Source organism: Xenia sp. Carnegie-2017, unplaced genomic scaffold, assembly GCF_021976095.1.
Source record: "Xenia sp. Carnegie-2017 unplaced genomic scaffold, XeniaSp_v1 HiC_scaffold_1, whole genome shotgun sequence".
Taxonomy (NCBI): domain Eukaryota; kingdom Metazoa; phylum Cnidaria; class Anthozoa; order Malacalcyonacea; family Xeniidae; genus Xenia; species Xenia sp. Carnegie-2017.
Window position 1 is genome coordinate 2,098,208 of NW_025813402.1, and position 20,194 is coordinate 2,118,401.

General features: G+C 31.5%; 1 protein-coding gene across 1 annotated transcript; it reads left to right on the plus strand.

Annotated features, from left to right (window-relative positions):
* Positions 1 to 1,700: 1,700 nt before the first annotated feature.
* LOC124445831 (ubiquitin-protein ligase E3C-like) lies at positions 1,701 to 18,393 on the plus strand. The gene is made up of 31 exons (XM_046996645.1): positions 1,701 to 1,787; positions 2,021 to 2,082; positions 2,289 to 2,827; positions 3,422 to 3,475; positions 3,595 to 3,669; positions 3,754 to 3,891; positions 4,350 to 4,453; positions 6,815 to 6,966; positions 7,034 to 7,181; positions 8,192 to 8,391; positions 8,478 to 8,555; positions 8,878 to 8,942; positions 9,484 to 9,587; positions 9,673 to 9,756; positions 9,835 to 9,921; positions 10,062 to 10,216; positions 10,976 to 11,181; positions 11,342 to 11,446; positions 11,587 to 11,617; positions 11,689 to 11,798; positions 12,854 to 12,995; positions 13,127 to 13,208; positions 14,989 to 15,082; positions 15,459 to 15,521; positions 15,739 to 15,863; positions 16,155 to 16,242; positions 16,806 to 16,904; positions 16,973 to 17,062; positions 17,181 to 17,247; positions 17,495 to 17,625; positions 17,738 to 18,393. Exons 3-31 carry the CDS (start codon positions 2,768 to 2,770, stop codon positions 17,903 to 17,905), a joined length of 3,105 nt encoding a protein of 1,034 aa, XP_046852601.1. The 5' UTR covers positions 1,701 to 1,787; positions 2,021 to 2,082; positions 2,289 to 2,767; the 3' UTR covers positions 17,906 to 18,393.
* The last annotated feature ends 1,801 nt before the right edge of the window (positions 18,394 to 20,194 follow it).

Here is a 20,194-nt window from a genome sequence, read left to right on the forward strand (position 1 = left end):
TTGATCGAACAAGATGTCATCGATCATACTTATTTTACATCGCATTCGAAGATCGATGGCGAAAAGCATGGAATTATGTTCAAGAAATTGGTTATTCCGGATATTTTTTCATCCACTTACATACCCTACTTCGCGTGCTGCGATAAACCTTTTTGGGGCACTACTTTTTCCAAGGAGCAGCAGAATATATGTACAACTATACAATCTGATGTGTTTGAAAAGATAGTTGTATATAATTTAATACATTTGAGAATGCGATCGGTATCGAAAAATGCTGGTCTAAATCAATTTAAAAAAGATGTGAAAGAAATTCAAAATAAAATGTTTCAATTTTATACGGTTGTGTATTTTTTTTCTTCGTACCTTGGTATTTTTAAAATACACAGGTATGTATTTTTTTCTTCCTACCTTGGTATTTTTAAAATACACAGGTATGTATTTTTCGTATACGCGCCCTTCGTTGTTGCGATGTGATCGGTGATTGTTCAGGGGCGAGTGTATATTTTATTGCAACATATCGATTCCCGTTTCTTTTCGAAACAAAATGGCGTTTTCTTCCAACGTCGTTGTTAATTTGTAATGCATAAACACTTTAGCATCTGTAGGTAAATGAAACAATGGTAAACGGCTTCGTTGGGGTAAAATAATCTTTTCCAAACGATTCAACAACATTCGACATAGTAAAACAATCTGCAAACTGCGTTTATCCTTGTATTTTATCGGGACAGTCTGGCGTTCTGATAATACTAAAATTAAATTGTCCAAGTCGTCGTCTGTGTATTCGTCGACAATACTTTTCCAATCCGCCATCGCGAAATCGACCGTCATCGTCTCGCAAGCAAAAACCTTGTCGTTATATACGCGCGCGCCATTACCATAAACGGAAACGAATCCCCCACGCATTATTTCGTTTTCGATTTACCAAATTCGTAACAATTTTCAAATTGAAAGTGAAATTTACCAGTAAATTCGTAACACCCCTATGTAATATAATATATAATAAACAAACAGATCTCCTCTACCATACATCCTTTCTTAATTTTACGATTTTATTTTATTGATAGTATTAATTATCTATAATTTTAGTATTGATTATAATTATATATTATTATAATTACTATAAATTATAGTTACAATTATACTCTTACACCATTTGTTAAATGTTTGCCCATTTTACTATGTCTTATAGGGGAGGGGGGTTGCCGTGCCCCCCAAGTTTTGTTACATTAACCTTTTCGAGTTTTCTTTTTGCCTACATACAAAGTTTTAAATGCATTCATATTTTTTTGCTTATATAGTTAACTGGCTTATCGCTAGCAAAAGATCTCAAAAATTTAGTCACACTGTATGTTTCAACGATTCAAGAGATTGCTGTGAGTTATTGAACAACAAGTCAAACTTCTTGCAATATTTTTTATCAAACAATTACTTTATTCGTTTCAGTGTAGAACGAAACAGATAATCGATCGTTTAAATGCATCTGGATGATGAAAGTCATAATGCTTTGTGGTGGTTTATCGAAAAATCGAATTTTTGTTGAATGTCATTCTGATGTCGCAGGTGTGTTTTATGTTTTTATAACTTGGATTAAAAATATGTTACCAGGACCATCACCTCTTCCGATCCTCCTGATAGACCGTATCATTTTGAATTTCGCTATCTCTATGCTTCAATACATTCTTTTACCATAAAGGCTTCCTGTCATTTTGCCACGCGAATCAGAGTCGACGCTTGTGGGCTCAGCCATCTTAGCAGCAAATGCTGCTGGAGATTTTAATTCCATAGAAGTAGGTGAAACATTTTTATTTATGATGACTTAAGTCTGATGGAGGAGTTGCAAAACTCGTAGAGAAGGGAGAATCTAATAATTATTACCAACATCAAAATTATGCAGTCTTAAAGACCCCTTTTTCGAGTGTCAATTATAACGCAAAAGTTTTTTTGCAGTTTTTGGTTTGTGACCTTGCTTCGGTAATATTTTGCCTCGATAGTTTCCTTACATTTGTTACCTATGCTCCAGGACGCTATGACGGCGATGAGTGCATCTGGAAAGACTTTTTATCCAAATAACGATTTGAAAAGGTGTTATATTTTTTTCCCTCTCTATATTCAATGTATGACATTCCTTTATTTCTCCAAAAAAATCATAAGAAAATTCGTAAGACTTTATTCATTATTTCATTGGTTTTCATTGGAAACGATTTTGCTGTCAACATAACGTTTATGTTTACAAATAATTAATAATTTCGTTTGTGGGATGTCGATCACGATTTGTGTCGATTTTTTAGATTCTACGAAAAAAAATATGAAATTTTCATGAAGATGCAGGAAGATCAACTTGTATATCGTCAAATCATGGCGTCCTAGCAAATTTTTGCTCAGCTGTCATGGAGGAAGCTCGTGATAATAAAGTTAGATGATTTGTATAAGTCAGATGCTTTCCCCAAACAAAGTTTTGTCGGTGATTGTTGTGCCACTTGCCTTATACACATTCACTATCGTTTATTGATTGTTAACTATAGAAACTTCTGTAATTACGAAGTATCTTTGTCATAAATTAATTTTTAAGGCTGATGATTTTTGCCCTATGTAATCTTAATATCTTCGATGATGAAATTGTCTCGCTTACCTCTTTTACCATGTTGTTGTACATGATTCTGCATTGTATTTTGGCAGATGGAAATCAGTTTGTCATTACGCAATTGATTAGGCTTTCAAAATGCATTAGTACCACGAACAACTTCGTGTTTTGATTCCTATTATCAATATGTTTGCTGGTGAATACAAATCCAAACCTAAAGTTTCTTTACGAGGTGCAAGTAAAACGGTAATTGCCTAGTCGTTTTGATTATGTTGTGTTCCTTTACAATAAAGATTATTTGCTTTAAACTTGATAGCGTTCAGTCGTTCGCTGCTCGTCTTGTTACTTTTACTGAATACCATGACCAATTTTCCGTTAGATAGTCAAAGTTTTCTTATGCTTTTGTAAAAGGGATTTTATTTTGGTTGATTAGAGATAATAATCACTACCTGCAAAAAATGCCGAATTAAAAAAAAGCAGAATGTGACACTTGCTTAAAACTGTGCACTAAGAAGTTGCAATAATGTTTGTGACCTAAATACTTTGATTTTGACAGTTTCTAAACATGCTTTCCAGATTTTTTTCAACTTAAGTTAACTGCTTACATTTTGCCTTTGACTATTGTCTACCAAGTTGTAGCAAGATGATTGTGTAACAATCATAAGAAGAAACTGTCTGACTTGCTTTGATGTGTCACAAGTTTTAGTGTGTGCTGCAAGTTTGGTTACTTTATTGTGTAATAATAAGAGAAGTTTCTTTTTCATTTTTGATTTCTAGTTTCATGGATTTCCATTAGAAACAATGCAATGATGTCATGACTATTAAATTACTATTATTTAGGAAAACATTACAGCATTGATTCATAAAAAACAAATAGAAAGAGAGAAGAGAGAGGTAACAGAGGAAATTGTTCAGTTTAGGTGTCAAGTAAACCAATGAACTGTACAAAATTATGTTAAAAGTGTGCCTAAATATTAGCATATTGTCATGTTGGTTTTTTGTAATCATTGTAGGATGGGAAAAAAAGAAGAATTAGTGCATTGAAAATTCAAGCACAATTACGGGGATACTGGGTTAGACAACAGCAGGTGTAATGGATGTTTTTGTTAGAGTATATTGTTTTTATGAATTGGTATTTTATGGTATTATCTCATGTTATTTTCTTGTTTTAGTATGATGCTCAAAGGATTGCATTTGATGAAATTTGTTCACAGTTAAATGAAAATGTTTCTCCAAATAATAAAACAATTCATTTGTTACTAACATATTTTATTTTCTTTTACTCTGACAAAAAAGACTCTGAACGATTGGTAAGTTGTCTAGTACAATGTATATTTATGTTGATTGATGATCTTACTCCATGAACTTTAGTTCTTTCTTCAAAAGGCTGTTGTATCAATTTGTCAATAATTTTTTTGAATGAAAAGTATATGAATGATGTATTATAATGACAAAGAGAGACTTAGGGGGAAATTCCTTGTTTGTCATACATATCAACTTTAAATTTAATTCTTCTATGTCCTTTTTCAGTCATATCCTAGATGATAGATATTGTATATTTTAAAATCACTTCTTACTGTAAATGCTTGTTTTAGCAATGTCCCCATTTAAACCTTCCTTTAAACAACATTATATTAGTTAATACTGTTATATTATGTAATCAGGTTCCACTTGTGTTCCATGGCTCAAATGCTTTTCTCGATTGTTACATGTTTTTTATTTCTTGCATATTTCATTAACTTATTTTAACATCAAATTTTGTCAATAGATTTGGATTTGTCATGTATTATTAAAAAATCATGATAAATTGTGCGTTCAGAATCATGAAAGGTGGACATTTCATATGAAGAAACTTTTATGTCATTGTAGCAGGTAGACTTTTGTTATTTTCTTTAATAAAAACTGCATAGTTTGCATGCATATCTAATCTCCATTGCACTTTCTTGTGCTATATTAGCTTTGGGTTGGATAGCAAAAAAAGCAGCAACTATAGTAGATAAAAATAATGATGTGGAATGTGCAATTACTGTGACATGACCAAAGCAGGTTTCATGTTGGGTTGCATGAAACAGCTGTAGCTTATTTTTGTACACTGTCTTTTATAGTTTTGTTTTAGAAAGTTAATGGAGTCAGTGTCAAAGAGTTGACCATTATTTTTGTACACTGACGTTTATAGTTATGTTTTGCAAAAAGTAAATGGTGTCAGTGTCAAAGAGTTGACCATTATTTTTGTACACTGTCGTTTATAGTTATGTTTTGTAGAAAGTTAATGGTGTCTCTGTCAAAGAGTTGACCATTATTTTTCTACACTGTCTTTTATAGTTATGCTTTGTAGAAAGTTAATGGAGTCTCTGTCAAAGAGTTGACCATTATTTTTCTACACTGTCTTTTATAGTTATGCTTTGTAGAAAGTAAATGGAGTCAGTGTCAAAGAGTGGACCATTATTTTTCTACACTGACGTTTATAGTTATGTTTTGCAAAAAGTAAATGGTGTCAGTGTCAAAGAGTTGACCATTATTTTTGTACACTGTCTTTTATAGTTATGCTTTGTAGAAAGTTAATGGTGTCAGTTTCAAAGAGTTGACCATTATTTTTGTACACTGTCTTTTATAGTTATGTTTTGTAGAAAGTTAATGGTGTCTCTGTCAAAGAGTTGACCATTATTTTTCTACACTGTCTTTTATAGTTATGCTTTGTAGAAAGTAAATGGTGTCAGTGTCAAAGAGTGGACCATTATTTTTGTACACTGTCTTTTATAGTTATGCTTTGTAGAAAGTAAATGGTGTCAGTGTCAAAGAGTGGACCATTATTTTTCTACACTGTCTTTTATAGTTATGCTTTGTAGAAAGTAAATGGTGTCAGTGTCAAAGAGTGGACCATTATTTTTCTACACTGTCTTTTATAGTTATGCTTTGTAGAAAGTAAATGGTGTCAGTGTCAAAGAGTGGACCATTATTTTTCTACACTGTCTTTTATAGTTTTGTTTTGTAGAAAGTAAATGGAGTCAGTGTCAAAGAGTGGACCATTATTTTTGTACACTGTCTTTTATAGTTATGTTTTGTAGAAAGTAAATGGAGTCAGTGTCAAAGAGTGGACCATTATTTTTGTACACTGTCTTTTATAGTTATGTTTTGTAGAAAGTAAATGGAGTCAGTGTCAAAGAGTTGACCATTATTTTTGTACACTGTCTTTTATAGTTATGTTTTGTAGAAAGTAAATGGAGTCAGTGTCAAAGAGTGGACCATTATTTTTGTACACTGTCTTTTATAGTTTTGTTTTGTAGAAAGTAAATGGAGTCAGTGTCAAAGAGTGGACCATTATTTTTGTACACTGTCTTTTATAGTTTTGTTTTGTAGAAAGTAAATGGAGTCAGTGTCAAAGAGTGGACCATTATTTTTCTACACTGTCTTTTATAGTTATGTTTTGTAGAAAGTAAATGGAGTCAGTGTCAAAGAGTGGACCATTATTTTTGTACACTGTCTTTTATAGTTTTGTTTTGTAGAAAGTAAATGGAGTCAGTGTCAAAGAGTGGACCATTATTTTTGTACACTGTCTTTTATAGTTTTGTTTTGTAGAAAGTAAATGGAGTCAGTGTCAAAGAGTGGACCATTATTTTTCTACACTGTCTTTTATAGTTATGTTTTGTAGAAAGTAAATGGAGTCAATGTCAAAGAGTGGACCATTATTTTTGTACACTGTCTTTTATAGTTTTGTTTTGTAGAAAGTAAATGGAGTCAGTGTCAAAGAGTGGACCATTATTTTTGTACACTGACATTTATAGTTATGTTTTGTAGAAAGTAAATGGAGTCAGTGTCAAAGAGTGGACCATTATTTTTGTACACTGTCTTTTATAGTTTTGTTTTGTAGAAAGTAAATGGAGTCAGTGTCAAAGAGTGGACCATTATTTTTCTACACTGTCTTTTATAGTTATGTTTTGTAGAAAGTAAATGGAGTCAGTGTCAAAGAGTGGACCATTATTTTTGTACACTGTCTTTTATAGTTTTGTTTTGTAGAAAGTAAATGGAGTCAGTGTCAGAGAGTGGACCATTATTTTTCTACACTGTCTTTTATAGTTATGTTTTGTAGAAAGTAAATGGAGTCATTGTCAAAGAGTTGATCATTATTTTTGTACACTGACGTTTATAGTTATGCTTTGTAGAAAGTTAATGGAGTCAGTGTCAAAGAGTTGACCATTATTTTTGTACACTGACGTTTATAGTTATGCTTTGTAGAAAGTTAATGGAGTCAGTGTCAAAGAGTCGACCATTTGCAATTCCTCTGCGTATGCTCGAAGTTTTTTCATCACCTGACAACATTGATCGTATATCTGGTTACCATTCAAATTATTTTGCTACAACTGTTACTTCGTATTTAGTAAAAAATGGTAAAACTTTTATCTTTTCATTGTTTTATTATTAAAGTTTTTTAGTATTCAATTTTTTGTACTTTAGGTTATTTTAATCATATACGATATGTTTTGGAAAATCGTGTTCCATCTTCGTTACAACATGGATTGTCCACTCATCTTGCTGATTCTCTTGTTTGTCTTCTACAAATATCCCTACAAAATATTAACAGTTTAGCTACTGAAGAAAAGAGGTATCTAGAAGATTAATATTGTGCTGTAAATGAGAAAACGCACTCCAAAAAACATGATTTGGTAAACTCAAGATTCAAGTTATAATAACAAGAGGCAGGATATAAAGGAATATTTCGACTATTTCTAAGTCATGATTAAGTTAAGTGATTATTTTTTTTAAGCAAGCATGATGTTACTTAAATAGTTGTTACAACAAGGAAATGACATAAACAAATCACTTGACTCTGAAGATGACTACCGCTAAGGTTATCGAAACGTCAGTCAACAACGATACTCCCGGGTTCAAACCATGCATTTTAGAGTAAACAGTTTTGCTAAGTTTTATAAAAAAGCACATTATTATTAAATAATGATAAAATTGTGAAAGTTATTATAAAGCAGCGTACGATAGACGTGCCAAAGTACAGTTCTGTGGAGCAATGTACTTGCATAAGTAATTCAAGTACATCATTAGTGCTATGAGATTGAAACCCAACAGTGAAATTTACTGGTTAGTTCACCATTTTGAATCGATGTTTACAGATTAGATGTTTAAGACAATGCATACAACAAACTGGAAAAAATATTACCACCATAGTCGAAGTGGAAAACACATGACTAACTGACAAGTGGATCGAAAAACTTATCAACTTGAGGAAAATAAATATTTATAATATTAAAAATTTGGTTTAAGTGAACCTTTATTCTCAATTTTGCAATACTCCCTTGTTGATTTTATGTTTACAGTTGTTTCTTCTTTAAATTTCTCAAATAAACGTAACTCTTTATTCTTTTCACCCAAAAGTTTATCTTATTTCTATTGTCTTATTTCTCCATTTCACTTACACTTATTCCCTGCAGAAAAGATTTCAAATTTTTGGTCATTGCTCAATACCTTTTCATGAGCATCTAATTTCTGTTTTATTTTTAGCTTTCTTTAATGTTTGAATTATATTCGGCTATGGCTGTTTTTTGCTTGGTATATATATTTCTGCCAACAGTAACAGTGACCTTTTTTCTTCTTTGTCAGACTTGCTATTCTTTGTTCGTTTGTCGAAGCTTTCCTTGTACCGAAGCTGTCACCTCAAGTCAAATGTTATATTCTGCCACAAATTCAAACTCTTCACAATTTTCCATTCATTGACTTTGTGAAGTGCGTAAAGATTGTTCAGTGCCAGTTTAGTACTTATATCTTGTTCTCTTTCTTGATGATTGTTCAATCACACATGGGTTAGTTTCAATTTTGTTATTATTTGTTATTACATTCTTCTCTTAATGTCCTAGTTTACATTATCCATGTTTTTCATTTACCACAGATGTACTCAAAGGTCCCCAGGCAATGACACTTTATCTTAAAACTCTAAATGAAATGTTAAACAAATTACCCAAAAAAAGTATGGAAGCTTTTTGTTCAAATAGTCTTCTTCATATGACTTATGCGTTCACAATATTTATTCAAAAGAATAACAAACAAAACGACCATATTAATTTTGAATTCAAATAATATACTATACAACTTCAATTGTAGAATGGTTATTTAATTGTACAAAATTGATTAATTTTACTGTTGTTTGTAATCAGCACGACTTGATGTGTTTGTTACGTATTCCTTTCTTATAATGACGTTTTTTCAAACTTTTGTTTGCCAATCGTGTATTTTAATTATTTAATTGATTTCTTCATTGTAATAAACTTAATTAATTTACAATTTTTCAGTAGAAAAAGTTGAGATTGAAAGTGATATTGAAGATTCAGATGAGGAGTTACCAACCATTAATAATGTATGTAAAAGCATAACTATCTGAGTTTATCACTTAGTACTCGTTTAAAAGTTGATAAAACTTCACGTCGAGTTTAAATTCTTTAAACCAATGTTGGACCCGGAGTTTTTAATTAAAACAAGATCTTTGGCAGGGAGATTTTCGTTAACATTCAACTAAATAAATGTCCAAACTCCAACAAAAAATACAGCAAAAATAAGAAGTTATTTATTTTGGAAACGCAAAAACTTTCCCAGAAACAGAGTTTTTTATGTATGATAGATAACACAACGCCTTACTGTTCAAAATGTTCGAAAGTGACACTTTTATACGAGTAAAAGTTGCTCTGAGACAAACCGCTGTCTTTCATCGATGTTTAAAAATCTTCCATAAAATATTTTCTTCGTACGAAGCAAAAGTTGCAAAATTTTTTGTTACTACACAATTCAATATTTGTATAGTACAGTAACTGTGATACAGCATACCCACTTTCGAATTTCATGAATTTTCGGACATATAAATTTTCTACCGAAGATCATTTTTTTCTTTTTAAACGTTTTAGACTTTGGAAAATGATAGTGATGAAGAAGAAATCATTGAACAATGTTTGCATTTGCTTAACGATGAAAATCATGTTAAATTGATAATTTCTGCTTTGGATTTAAGGTTTAGTTTATATGATGCACGATTATCATGATTTATCTACGTGAGACGTGTGTAATAATGAATTTGTCATGTTTACTTCATGTAGCCAAAATGAAGACTGTATTCGATTGATTTCTCTTATTGGTATTTTTTTAATATTTCATCAAAAGTGCCACATTCACGAATCAAGGTTTTGCTGTTGTTTGATTCTTACGTACTTTCATTATCTTCAACTTAACATTGTTCAAGATTTTGATTTTTGTTTAAGGCTGCTGTTGACGTTATCCTGTAATTACGGTTTCTATAAACGATTATGGAAAATGATACAAACAGTATCTATACAATCAAGTGTTGGGTATGTATGTCAAATTTTCCTCTGTAATGATCCAAAGAAAGGGTCGTTTTAAAATTATATTTCAGACAGACTTTGCTGATTTAAGCGGCTGTTGGGTTGCATTTCACCGAAAATGAATACTAATAGATTATAATTTATAGGAAAGAAATTTGTTTACTAAAAATCTTGATACAAGGAAGCAATCTTCGAAATTGGGAAGCTGAATGTATTGCTCCACTTCTTGCAATGTTTTCTTTTCTACTTGCCAATCTTTTGTTTTCTCTTCATGATATGGACTTTGTGGCGAAAGATTTAGGTAAACTTGTTTTATGTCGTAAAAATGTTTTATATTTTTAATATTCAGTGATGAATAACTTAAGCGGATTAAAAAAAATTAAGCTATTAATGATCGGTCGACAATGATGACCCAGTTTGTCTTTGCCACCTTATCACTAGATTTCCATGTATGTCTACGTCACTTTAACTACAGATTGCCCAGTTTGTCAACCTCACTTTAACCTTAGACTACCCAGTTTGTCAACGTCACTTTGACCATAGATTACCCAGTTTGTCAACGTCACTTTAACCATAGTTTACCCAGTTTGTCAACGTCACTTTAACCATAGATTACCCAGTTTGTCAACGTTACTTTAACCATAGATTACCCAGTTTGTCAACGTCACTTTAACCATAGATTACCCAGTTTGTCAATGTCACTTTAACCATAGATTACCCAGTTTGTCAACGTCACTTTAACCATAGATTACCCAGTTTGTCAATGTCGCTTTAACCATAGATTACCCAGTTTGTCAATGTCACAGTAACCATAGATTACCGTGTGAGTTTACGTCAGCTTAAGCATCGGTCTCCATTAACGTACTTTTTATCAGAAATTTTTATTGCAATATACAGGCTATACCATTTCTGAAATGTGTATTGACATCCCAATCAATATTAAGCTCTATGTAACCACAGTAATAATTATTTGTTCATTATTGTGTATTTATGAATTGTTTTCACAGTCGCAACAAAAATTTGACTTTCTTACAATTTGTGGGGTTTTTTTATTTATAAGGAACAAAGATTCCATTTACACTAGAAGAGCTTTCGTTGATCGGGAAAACGCTGTGTGAAGTTACTTTGGGAGTTGTTGAGATAATGAATCATGATTTGAGAACAACAACTGTTCCTAATTACAACATCAGAGACACACAAAATATCGATGAAACTAGATGGGAAAATGCAATGTATAGTCCAAAAAAGTGGTATAACGTACTTAAGGTGTTAACAACTGACTTTATTTACAAAAATTCAATTTAAAATTTATTTTTTCTAACATCTCATTTAAAATCAAGAGAGAAACATAATTAAATGCATTTTCACGACCTGTAGCTCCTATTTTACAAAATGTAGTTTTACATTAATGATTTTTCTTTCATAGGAAATGACACATGTGATTAAGCAATTACATTCACGTGACACAAGACTACATTATTGTCCTCCAAATCATTGGTTGTCGTCAAAGATTGACGTTCAAGCGGATCTGGTAAGATTGTAGGATGGTGAGGTACTATTTCTATAATGATTACGAAAGTACATATAAATTTCGTATTAGTCGATCACTTTTCTAGCAATAATTTGTATTATACTTTAGCCCCCATCACTTGTTCTTTATTTTCTTTCAAGGTTAATCTGGACATGTTCTTTGAAGATAAAGGTTTGTGTCATTAAATACGTTTGTAAGAAGAACAAACGTTACAATATACATAACTTTATATTTTAATTTAGACAACAATAAACCAATTGATTTATTGCAAGGAATTCCTGGAGTAAAATTCGTTCAAGTTGCTATTTTAGATCATATTCCTTTTGTTGTACCTTTCATTGACCGTGTGAAGGTAAATAATATGTTTCTTTTCTGTTTCCTCTAATCTTTACAGCATTGTTTGTAATGAGCAGCAATTTGAGAGAAACATTCAAACTAGTCATTTATACTGTAAACATTAAGAGGGAGGGTATGATCATAATGATTATATGTGTAGTGTCAATATATTTATTTATTATATGCTTCTAGAGGGTAAGTTCTAGATATATCGTTTTGTATCCATTATGCATGTCAACTTTTTATAATTTGTCAATCACAGAAATGTAAGAACTAAAACCTCAAAATCGTTTTTACGAATTTGATCGAAATTCAGTAGAGAGTGGGATAAGAATTATTTGACTTCAATTTTCAGTAACACATGTTTGTTTTAATTGACGAAATAGTACAATGATCAAATTAAGACATGTTTCCTTCACAGCATTGTTTTATTATTATTATAAGATTAGGAAAACATAGAAATGGTGAAAGAACGAAAATCATGTGTCTGTGTGATGTATTTAATTATAGATAAGAATTTAATGCACGATAATGCCATACGATAATTTAACTCGACTTGACACTAATTATCATAAATTACGTTGTTTTGGGGAAGTTTACGAACTGATGACATCATAATGAACCGCTGAAGTTAAATTTTCTGTCAAATGAAAAGGTTCAAACCTCAAACTATGAACTTAACCTGTTTTAAAAATCTTCCTAAACATAAATACTTTGAGTTTTGAAATCTTGTATCGGACAAGTAAAACATAAAATCCTTTTTTGCCATGAAACCGATGGAATCTTTCCTTTTACATCAAAAATCAGCTGGATGTTTATGTAAAAAACATTGTTTAATTTGACTTAATATCACAACGCAACTCAGATATATTGTTGTTTTTGGAAACTTTGCATTATCTTCGATCCTCAGTTCTACATGGTTGTACCTTCTATTGGCTGTTAAATGTTCTGTTGAATTAATTTTTTACAGCTATCGAAGTTGTTTTAGTCATGAAGAATATGTGTTTTAAACCGCGTGAATCTTTGTAGCAATTAGTTATCGTTACATAAATCCTTCTTTATTGTTGTTAGTTGTTTCATCGAATTTTAAAAGAAGATAAACATAGACATGTGTCAAACATACAAAACCCTCTTATCGATCATTCTAATGACATTCGCATCAGACGAACGTTCGTATATCGAGACGCTTTTGATGAATTATCTGGGGATAGAGGTGACTAAAAATCGATCGTGTTTTGTTTCGACCAATTTTTTGTTTTCACTTGAATTGAACTTTTTTTCTGTTTTCGTCCTCATTTCCATATTTTTCTCTTTCATGTATATTTTTCTCATTATATTGAAAAGATTTTAGGCAGCGAATTCATGTGACATTTGTCAATAATCATGGTTTACAAGAAGCTGGAGTTGACGGTGGTGGCGTGTTTAGGTGATTACAGATGTAGTTCGTATTGTAGCAAAATATTGCAAAATTTTATTTTCTTGTTCATAAACTTGAGCTTTATATATGTGAGTTAAACAACTTTTTTTATGTGAGTTCTTTAACTTTTATTTATGTGAATTATATAACTTTTATTTGTATGTTTGAGTTCTTTAACTTTGATTTATTTTTGTGAGTTATATCAGTTTTATTTATATACGTGAGTTACATAACTTTTATTTATATTCAGTACCGCTCGCGTTATTTGTTAACATACGGTACGCGTATGATACGAAAAACATATACGATAACATGTTTTACTAGAGGTAATAGTTAAGTTTCGAGTGCAATTACGGATTGAAATACTCGAAAGAGTTTTTATAGTTTGCAGTGAAATAGCGGGAGTCCGTGTTAAGATATGAACATCAAACGAAAAGACATAAACAACATACCATTGCATGATTAAGTAGATATGACACACATCAGATTAAGTGATATTCGTACTTGTTATTGTAAATATCGTTCGCTGATACTTAACTTTGTTACTAGTTCCACAATAAAATCATAAATATTTCACGTACAATGCGAATGTTATTATCGAATCACGAATAATTTAAAGGATATGTTTTACAGAGCAATTATACACTTCAACGATGCACTAACACATTTTCACAGTGCATTTTATACATAAACTGCACTGGGGCTTAAAATCTGTGGCTTGTGAGTTATAGAGTTGCATGCATATTAAAACCGGCGTAAACTTCGTTTTAAAGGTAAACCATCATTGATATAGGCAGTTGCAACAGTAAATGCAAAGTTTTCGAAAACTTTATACTTATATTTGTGTACGTAGATGAAACCAAACTATATTGAAACCATATACGAAAATATCGATAAAATGATATGGGTATGACACGAGAACGATATGCGTTTCAAATAAAGCAATACGAGTATGATACGAGAGCGATATGCGTATCAAATAAAGCGATAAGAGTATGATACGAGAGCGATATGCGTATCAAATAAAGCGATACGCGTATGATACGAGAGCGATACGCGTATCAAATAAAGCGATACGAGTATGATACGAGAGCGATATGCGTATCAAATAAAGCGATACGCGTATGATACGAGAGCGATATGCGTATCAAATAAAGCGATACGAGTATGATACGAGAGCGATATGCGTATCAAATAAAGCGATACGAGTATGATACGAGAGCGATACGCGTATCATACGCAAAATTATGTTAACAAATACGTGAGCGGTACTGTACGTGAGTTATATAAGTCTTATTTATATACGTGAGTTATATAACTTTTATTCATTATGTGAGTTATATAAGTTTTATTTATATATGTGAGTTATATAACTTTTATTCATTAAGTGAGTTATATAAGTTTTATTTATATATATGAGTTATATAACTTTTATTCATTAAGTGAGTTATATAAGTTTTATTTATATATGTGAGTTATATAACTTTTATTCATTAAGTGAGTTATATAAGTTTTATTTATATATGTGAGTTATATAACTTTTATTCATTAAGTGAGTTATATAAGTTTTATTTATATATGTGAGTTATATAACTTTTATTCATTAAGTGAGTTTTATAAGTTTAGCATGGTTATTAACTGATTGTTCATGTATTACGAGTTATATAAGTTTTGTTTTGTTTTTTATTGTACCATTCTGTTTAATTTGATTAATGTTAGAGAAAAACCATGTTTGATCTAACTCTTTCTTTTCAATAAAGATAAGTTTATAATTTCTATAATGTTTCAGGGAATTCTTAAACGAAACTCTCACCGCTGGGTTTGATCAAAATATTGGATTTTTTTCATCTACAAAGGATGAATTACTTTATCCCAATCCACAGGTGATTGCTTAAATCTCATCATTATTATTTGAATGCTCCAATGCTCCTTATTATTAGAATTCGGTTCCCGCCTGGTATAACCCTGGTTATTATTATTTGCTTCGAACAAAGTGTTAAATCGTGTGTACAACTGTAGCATGTATCTGTTTATCAATGTCCATGTGTAAATGGAATAATATCGAATAATAAGAAAATTTAAAAGCAATTTTGTTCTTTAAGGTTTTGCGTAAGCCTATTTTAATAATCAAGGGGATATTTATTTCAAACCTACAACTGCATGTTGTGTTATTGTAGTTGATGACAGTTTTGCGTCATTTAAAGTTCTGTTTTTCTCATTATCTTGTTTTATTATTTAATGTTCACTAATAACCTTCAGGCTTACAGACTCGATGAAAATGCGTCCAAGCATTACAATTTTCTTGGTAGAATGCTGGGAAAGGTAGATGAAAAGTATTTTTACTGGGTATTTCCAATTGTAAATGTCCATGCAATTCTTCGACATCTTAAGATGTAATTTATAGAGTTTATGCCATATCCATATATATTATTGTTGCGATGAGCAGTGACATGTCAAGTTATTTTTATACATCCGACCAACTGCATCATATATTTTCATTGAATAAAACAATTACAAGAACGATTTTTTTATTTTTTAGGCATTATATGAGAATATGTTAGTGGAACTTCGGTTTGCTGAGTTTTTCCTTTGTAAGATATTAAGTCAGTGTGAAAGTGATGTAGATATTGTTCATTTGGAGTCCCTTGATCCTGAAATGTACAGGTATTGATCATGTTACAAATTATAGTTCCTGACACCTTGACGCATACAGAATACGTTTAGGTCATACACTTAACTCCCCATTCTCCTTACCTTTCTCTCTTCCTTACCCCCTCTCTTTCTTACTTTACCACTTTTTGACTTGATAAAAATCGTAGAACAATTGACAATGTGTGGCTATTTAACAGGACTTAGTTTTATGCCTCCTGTCCCATCAACAAAGCAAATTTATCAGGATTGAAACACTAATTAAATAGTAAATTTTTATCCTCCATTTTCCTTTTAAACTCTTAGAAATCTTCTGTATTTGAGAGAATATGAGAATGTTGAAAGTCTTGAACTTGACTTTACCACCGTTATCAGTTATCTTGGAGAATCTCAGGTATCCATTTTAAATATTGTACATTAAAATGAACGATTTATTCCTAGAGTAATGTATACTTATAGACTAAATATGTATAAATTTCACTTGATGTGAAATTTAATCTTCACGTCACTTTCAACGATCACGCAACTATTCATTGTGTTTTAGAAATGTGTCCATTTTGTCTCGTTCGCAACTCTTACAAAGCTATCTTTGGGCATTTGTTCCAATAAATATATATTTCATTTATTCATTTTGCTGGTATTGACACGCAAAAAGAGCAAATTGTTTTTAATCGTCAATCATTCTTTTAGTGTCTGTTTTAATACATGTGTGAAGTGAAAAGAAAAAATAGCGAAATGAAGTTTTACTTTGTCTAACAGTCTCTCAAAGCTTACCACAGGACAATTTTATTGCTGTTTCTTCAAAAATAATGTTAAAAAGGCTCTTGCTCTGGGCTTCATTTAAATTATACAATCATGTGAAGTTTTTTGACATGTTAAGAATAGAATTTTGAGTATTTAGATATTCATATTCTTTAACGCACTACTTGACTCTTGTTGGTATTTTCTAACTTTCAGGTTGTTGAGTTAAAACCTGGAGGTCGTCATTCTCATGTTACAAACCAAAATAGAATTGAATATATTCATTTAATGGCAGACTACTATTTGAACAAACAGGTAATTTTGCAGATTTTGAAGAAAATTTCTCGTTTTTTATCAAAACGTCCAATGTTTTAACTACTTAGATTCGTCACCATTGTAAATCATTTCGTGAAGGATTGTCGAGCGTTATTGATATTTCCTGGCTTCGTATGTTCGATTCAAATGAATTACAGGTATAAGATAAATCATTTCTATCACAGTATGACAACATTTTTTTGATTAGCAAATAATTCTTTTTCATGAAAAAAGTAGGCACTTTAACCCAGAAAACTTTTTTCTGATTTATTGTAGATTCTTATATCTGGTGCTCAAGTCCCCATTGATATTCAAGATCTAAAGGCCCATACGTTTTATGCTGGTAATTGTTTTGCTGTAGAAATTCGTCCAGTGTTTGAGACCTTTACCAAACTGTGTTTCGGTCATAGTAGTTTGTTTTTTTCGCAGTTGAAGAAGTAAAATATGTAATCGTAGGTGTTTTTATGTTTAATTCCTCTGCTTGGAAAATTATCTTCCACCTTGGTTTTATTATACTGCCTGATCTGTTTTCTTATATTGTAACGTAAAAAAATCGTTTGTGTCTATGTGTTAACAAACAAAAAATTTAGGTGGTTTGAGTGCAGAACATGAAAGTGTTCGACATTTTTGGTCAGCTGTTTTAAGTTTTAAAGAAGAACAACGTCGTCAGTTGTTGAAATTTGTCACTAGTTGTTCAAGACCACCTCTCCTGGGATTTAAGGTGAGATGAATTTTGTTAAAAATATGTTTGTGTTTGGATTTCATTTTTTAATCTCCAGCATATGTTTGTTTTAACAGTTGTGATTTAATTTTATTCATAATTGTTTCATCAGGAATTGCATCCTCCGTTTACCATTCATGCTGCTGGCAAAGATGACCGTTTACCTACAGCAAGTACCTGTGTTAACTTATTGAAACTTCCTGAGTATCGCAGTGAAAACACAATGCGTGAGAAACTCCTCTATGCTCTTCAATCTGGTGCAGGATTTGAACTTAGCTAGCTGATGTGAGAAGAGAGTATTGTCGATTTCTTCGCTGCTGTGAAAAAGAGTAGCGATCTCGTCCTCATATGTTGCTACATGTTGATTGCCACTTTCTTTGGGGGTTAATATTGTGGAAATATTGCAGAATGTAGATAATGTCAGAAAACGTGTCAATGATATTAACGGTCTTTGAACATTTTTTTACTGATTATTAATATGGATAAAAAGTAATCCTGCATAATGTAACGATTTAGTTGGAATTAGTGTGGACAGGAAATGAACGAAATTCCTTTTTAGAAAACTCGTCAAGAGTTACACGTATAGCATAGAGAAAAGACATGTCAGGCTAAGCTTATATCCAGTGCTCTCACTTTTAAGGAATTATCCTTAAAAATAGGATTTTTTAAAGGTTTTAAGGATATTTTCGAGGATGTTTTTTTTACTTTAAATCAATATACATTTAATAATATTTAATTTATCTTCACAAATACAACGTTGAGCCTGTATGGTCACGCCTTGTAGTAATTTTTACAAATTTAAGGAATTTTATGGAAAATTGAGGAGTTTTTAAGCATTTTCTAAGGAACCACGAAGTTTGATTGTGAGAGCACTGCTAATATCTGTTAAACCGTTGCGTTGCTAGGGTGATGGGCACTTGCTCCCCTAATAATTTGTTATGCCCCTCTTTCCATCAGTGTTGCCACATTGTGAACAAAGTTCATGAATTTATGAACTTTTGATTTTTATTTTGAATTTTTGTGAACATTTCATGAACTTTTACTAAAAATTAAAAAATTTTTATGAACTTATCAGTTATAAAGGACAAGGCTGTTTACAATAAATATACACTGGTTTAGAGATTTGAGACAAAGCATAATTCAATCTTCAATGCTGATGTGAAGGGAATTTTTTCTTCTGTGAATGCAATCGAAACTAAAGAAAGAAATAGGTTGCACACAGTCAGTCTACAGTATTCTAAAAGTTAAGCAAGAGTGAAAGAGTCATGAGGCTGTATCAAATATTCTCCTTCGACCAATGCTTTAAGTCGTATGACAACCGACATTCTTTATGCTCAAGACTCTGACTCAAGCGATGAATCTGAATCGAATTAAATAATTGTTTTTCATTGTTATTTTTTTTGTTATTTTGTACAAATGTGCAATGTGCATCATTATAAATTTACATCTGATTTAGCCTATTTCATTCATTCGGTGCAAATTAGGCAATTTTTGTCGATTTGTGAACATTCGTGGATAATATGTGAACTTTTGAACATGCCGACATGAACTTATTTAAAATTCATCTGGCAAAACTGCTTTTCATTCAAATTTTAGGTTTTTAGATGTAGGATTGCAAATTGATAATGGAGCACTTCATATTAACGTAACTCTCAAGGAAATTTGGTCCAGTGCTATTCATGAAAGCATTCTATGAACTGTGCAAAAGTACTTTGCATTGCATCTACTACGCTTTTTGTGTTGTCAGATGGGTGCTAAAGTTTTTTATGTTTGAAAATATGGCGTCAGTGTCGACCAGACAAATCGTTGTGTGTAAACGTACCTTAACTTAGTCAGGGGGTCGTGAAAATACTGCAAATTTGTGAGTATGGTATCATGCAAATATTTTATTAGAATCTATAAGCAATGCTCATAATGTTATTCACAAACCCTCACTGGTGTAAATGGGAAATTGAAAAAGGTGACTCTTCATTGTTGACAGCTTTCGGACATAGCTCAAAGACCACTTGACTGTCTTAGTGAAAAGAGGGTGGTCAAAATGATTTGAAAGGTAAAAGTCTTTATATGTCTTGTACGTTTTTTTGGTTTATTCTTATTTTTGACATGTAAATAATTCTTTATATTGATAATTTTTCTTATTTACTTCAATTAATTTATTGCTCTAATGCTTGTCAATAGTTGGGGCTTATTAATATATTTGATGCGAAATAGGCCCATTTAATGACTTGTAGTGTCTTTATTATGACTAGATACGGAAGATAACACTGTTGAAGATGATTGCGTTGAAGAAAAGAGGTATTTTTTTGTAGAAGATGTGAAGTCGTCGAACAGGTCAATTGTTTTCTTTTCTAAGAAGTCAAAGATCTGCATTCCATCGATCATGGACATCATTGGGATCCATGGACCTTGATTTCGTAGATGTGAGAGTTTTGTATTCCGTGAATCACGATATTCTCGTAGACATCAAACAAATCCATTATGTCCACCCTCTCTTATACGTTGCACTGTCTTCTACTTCATTTGTTTGCTGATTTGAGGCAAAGTCTATTGGCTCGCGATCATAATCATT

What these genes read in the sequence shown, in the direction of transcription:
- LOC124445831 (XM_046996645.1), top strand. Translation starts at nt 2,768, where the DNA reads ATGTTTGCTGGTGAATACAAATCCAAACCTAAAGTTTCTTTACGAGGT. An exon ending in TTCGTATTTAGTAAAAAATG is followed by an intron (nt 6,967 to 7,033) that starts GTAAAACTTTTA and finishes TTTGTACTTTAG; the next exon opens with GTTATTTTAATCATATACGA. An exon ending in AAACAAATTACCCAAAAAAA is followed by an intron (nt 8,556 to 8,877) that starts GTATGGAAGCTT and finishes ACAATTTTTCAG; the next exon opens with TAGAAAAAGTTGAGATTGAA.